A 4,145-nucleotide genomic window follows, 5' to 3' on the forward strand; every position below is an offset into this window, starting at 1 on the left:
TAATATTATTTCTATTATGTATTTGCATTTCTTATACATATAATATTCTAAGAGAAATTACATAAATCTAATATTTTGTTTCTCAGTGTGTAGCAATGTTTCATATATAATTTCCTATGATTTGACAATTTATTTAATAGGCTTAATAATCTTACTATATTATCATCATATTGAATCTACATTTAATTTCTGATTCTATAATGTGTATTGATATAATTAACCAATTGGTATCGAACCAGCACCAGTCATTATCCTAGATATATATTATTTCTAGTAATACCCCCCAGTGTTGAAGTTTGAGGATTTAAACTCTCAATTAATTATTATTACAGTCCATTCACGCTCTTCAAATAATTACCAAATAATCTAACATCCATAGGCACTGGTACCACAGTGTCAGTCTTATAATCCATTTATTTGTTTTCCCTCTTTTCTCAAAAGTGGGTGGTCCTTCGAGTATTTCGATTCCTTAATTAAATATTTTTATAGAGTTGAGTTAAAAGTCCCATTCCACAACAGTTGGTGGTGACGTCATGGCCGGTGGTGACGCCATTACTGATGGTGACGCCTTGTCTCGTGATGACGATGCCATGGTATGTGGCGAGGCCATGGCTGTTGGGGTCGCAATGTCTGGTGATGATGTTATGGCTGCTGGCGACGCCATGGCTGGTGGTGACGCCATTGCTGGTGGTGAGGCATTGGCTGGCGGTGGCGCCATGTCTGGTGGTGACGACATGGCTCGTGATGACGACATGGCTAATGGTGACGACATGGCAGGTGGTGACGCCATGTCTGGTGGTGACGACATGGATGGTGGTGACAACATGGATGGTGATGACGCCTTGGCTTGTCGTGAGGCTATAGCAGGTCGTGATGCCATTACTGGTGGTGACGCCATGGCTTGTGGTGATGCAAAGGCTGGTGGTGACGCCATGGCTGGTGGTGACGCCATGGCTGGTGGTGACGCCATGGCTGGTGGTGATGAAATGGATTGTGGTGATCCCATGGCTAGTGGTGATGCAATGCATGGTGGTGACGCCATGGCTTGAAGAATATCCATGGCTGGTGGTGATGCAATGGATGGTGGTGCCATAGCTGGTGTTGACGCAATAGCTGGTGGTGACGCAATGGATGAAAGTGACGCAATGGATGGTGGTGACACCATGGCAACTTGTGACTCCCTGGTTGGTGGGGATGAAATCGATTGTGGTGATGCCATGACTGGTGTTGACGCCATGGCTGGTGGTGATGAAATCGATGGTGGTGATGCAATTTTTTTTTAATATTATTATTTTTCACCACTGACGTGGCCACACAGTTACAATGCTAACCAGCATATTTACATTTTCTTCTGTCCTCCATGGACAGAGTTAGAGATGTGTTAAACATATAGTTCAAGGGTTTATTGAACAATCAACCACAGAAGGTGATACGGTGCTTTTAAAATGCTAAGCTAACCTACAGACGTAAATACATAGATACACAGATTTACGTATGCCCTACATAAAGTGTTCGATGTGTCTTTTACATAGTGTCATTAATGTGCATTTACAAAGGTGAAATGTAATTCTGATCAGCTTCCATATATACTTTATACACATACATATACATATACACACACATGCATTCACATACATTTGTCTCTTTTACTCTGACAGGGTGAGATAGCTGATAGAGAAACTAGTGTGCAATTAAGCACTTAATCACTAAAGGTGATTAAGGTGCTTTTACAAGCTCAGGTTATATAGTCACATTACATACATACATTGTATAATTGATACATTACATGGTTAACCTTGGGTACAAGACCAATATATCATCAATTGTTCCAGTACTCATGTAGTAATTACACAGTTCAGCATACCTTAGCCCAGGAGGGCGAAAGTCAGTCAATATGGGACATTCTACAATATAATGTTCAAGAGAGTGCATGTTTTCTCTTTCACAAAGTTGACACATTGTGTACTCGACATTTGGGTTTTGAGAAAGCTGCCAGATACGTCTATATCCCAGTCGTATTCTGGCCACTATAATATCACATTGCCGGGTTCTTGTTTTATTAGTCCCATAAGTGAATGTCTCCTCACGATATCTATCATAATATTTAATGCTACAACTTTCTGGTCTTTGTGAATTTGTTAGGTCGATGAGATCTTCATTAAACATTTGTTTAAGTACTCTCTTTGTCACTGCTAATGAAACACCCATATCAATTTCTACCACTGGTTTTCTACAGGCTGTCTTTGCAAGCATATCAACAGTGTCATGCCTTGAGATGCCAACATGTGATGGTATCCATAGGAATTTAATTTCAAATCTGTTTTCTTTAGCAGCTGTGACGGTGTCCACCCCTATATTTCTTCCTTCCCAGCTTAGAAGAATCATATCTCCGTACCCTAAGTATTTTCTGATGTTCAGGGAACATTTTCATGTGTGGGAAAGCATGGAGCGCAATTAAGCTGGCTATAAAATGGCCAGCTAAGTTTCATAATGCAAGGGGGCTTACGCCTTTTGAGGCACAGGACGGTGTAGTCATCCTGTTTCCCGCCAAGACGTCCTGACGCTTCCCGGCACCTGATTGGCCAGGTGAGGTCACGTGCCAGAAGTGACCAATGACGAGAGCCCTCGGGCGGTGTGACGTCACGAGGCGGAGGGCTCGGGGCGGCTGGCGCCTGAGCGGGAAGAGTACGTCACGAGCCGTCATAGAGGGAAGACGCGCTCGAGCGAGCTCCGGATCTAGAGAGCCCTTACCAGTAGATTTAAGCTCCGCTTCGATTCTGCAGACAGTTTGAGAAGCCATCCAACTTCCGTGGAGTGCCCAGAGGAAAGGACGGACCGGATTAGAGAGCCAAGAGCTCTGTCAAGAGGCTACAGCAGAGGGAACGTTGGGCTGGTGACGTCTGGGACGCCCAGAGGACCACGTATTCTACATCAAGCGAGTAGCTACGGCCGGGTCAAATCTACTGGCAGTGAGGCGAGGGGAAGCTGTGCTGGACTGCGAGGTGTCGACAGTGCCAGTGAGAGTGGAGGACGACGACGGAGGTACCTGTCTCCAGTACCCCAGAGAAGAGGAGGAGAAAGGCAGTACCTGTTGGGAATTAGCACGGTGAGGACGCGTTGCCACGAAGGCGACGGAGGAACCTGTGTGTGTGGTGGGAACTAGTCGACGGCAGAGCAGATGCCAGGACCAGGAACCTCAACATCCCACTACAGAGGACGAGTCAACTTCGTGGTTGGAGTGAAATAAGGTAGATAATTGTCCCTCCCTTTAACCCTTTTGATCTAGGGGGAGCTAGAATATTTTATATGTTGTCAATATTTCAACTCATCATTTTATTCTATAAGTGACAGAATATTAGGCTAGGAGCCAAGAACTCATTTAGGCATGAGTTGGTGCATGTGAGCATTAAGGTGGGGATGTTAGTGATCCTGGAGGTGGTAGCTGGTGTGCAAAGAGCCAGCAACGAACTCTGAAGCACCCAGCTGATTACATTGCTAGAGGCGTGGGGAAGTCAAGACGTTCTAACAGTTAGAGGTATCAGCTGATCATGTTGCCAGAGGCACGAGGTTGTGCCCGCCGCCTGACGGGTGGACCCAGTCAGCTGACCGTGATTGTTCAAATATATTGCATGCACATCCCGTACATCGTCCCCCTTCTTCTACAGAGCCGTCGGTATTGCACTGATACACATCGTTACCCATACTCTGAGTACTTTCAGTGATGCTTTTAAGTGTTAACTGTTTTAATAATGTAGAGTGCACACTATCTTTCTTGGGCGCATTTACAAAATCAACTGATAGATCTCAGTTATCCCATGGAGTAATTGGTTGATTAACCATTAATTGAGTTGGGTACATATTTAATATTTTGATGGAGTTGGCTACCTTGTAGAACCAAAATACATAATCAGATTTCGTTCTTCTTCTATAGACCTCAGGTGACTGCAGCATATTAGAAAGTTTAGCTTGAAACTTCATGTGTTGTCTAGATCTACTCAATGCCTTCACGCCGAAAACTGTGCTAATAGACAAAATTCTGTCACATATGGTAGGTAATTTTAACTCTGCTCTCATATTAAGTATTCTCGTGGACTTTGGAGCCCCAAGGATGAGACGCATAGCTTAATTTTGCAAGGTTTCAAGAG

General features: G+C 44.1%; 1 protein-coding gene across 1 annotated transcript; it reads left to right on the plus strand.

Moving 5' to 3' along the window:
• Positions 1 to 533: 533 nt before the first annotated feature.
• LOC138369262 (mRNA decay activator protein ZFP36L3-like) lies at positions 534 to 1,049 on the plus strand. The gene has a single exon (XM_069332199.1). It carries the CDS (start codon positions 534 to 536, stop codon positions 1,047 to 1,049), a length of 516 nt encoding a protein of 171 aa, XP_069188300.1.
• The last annotated feature ends 3,096 nt before the right edge of the window (positions 1,050 to 4,145 follow it).

The sequence above is a fragment of the Procambarus clarkii genome, chromosome 27 (assembly GCF_040958095.1).
Source record: "Procambarus clarkii isolate CNS0578487 chromosome 27, FALCON_Pclarkii_2.0, whole genome shotgun sequence".
Lineage (NCBI taxonomy): Eukaryota > Metazoa > Arthropoda > Malacostraca > Decapoda > Cambaridae > Procambarus > Procambarus clarkii.

Coding starts and splice junctions, on each gene's coding strand:
- LOC138369262 (XM_069332199.1), top strand. CDS start 534: ATGGCCGGTGGTGACGCCATTACTGATGGTGACGCCTTGTCTCGTGAT.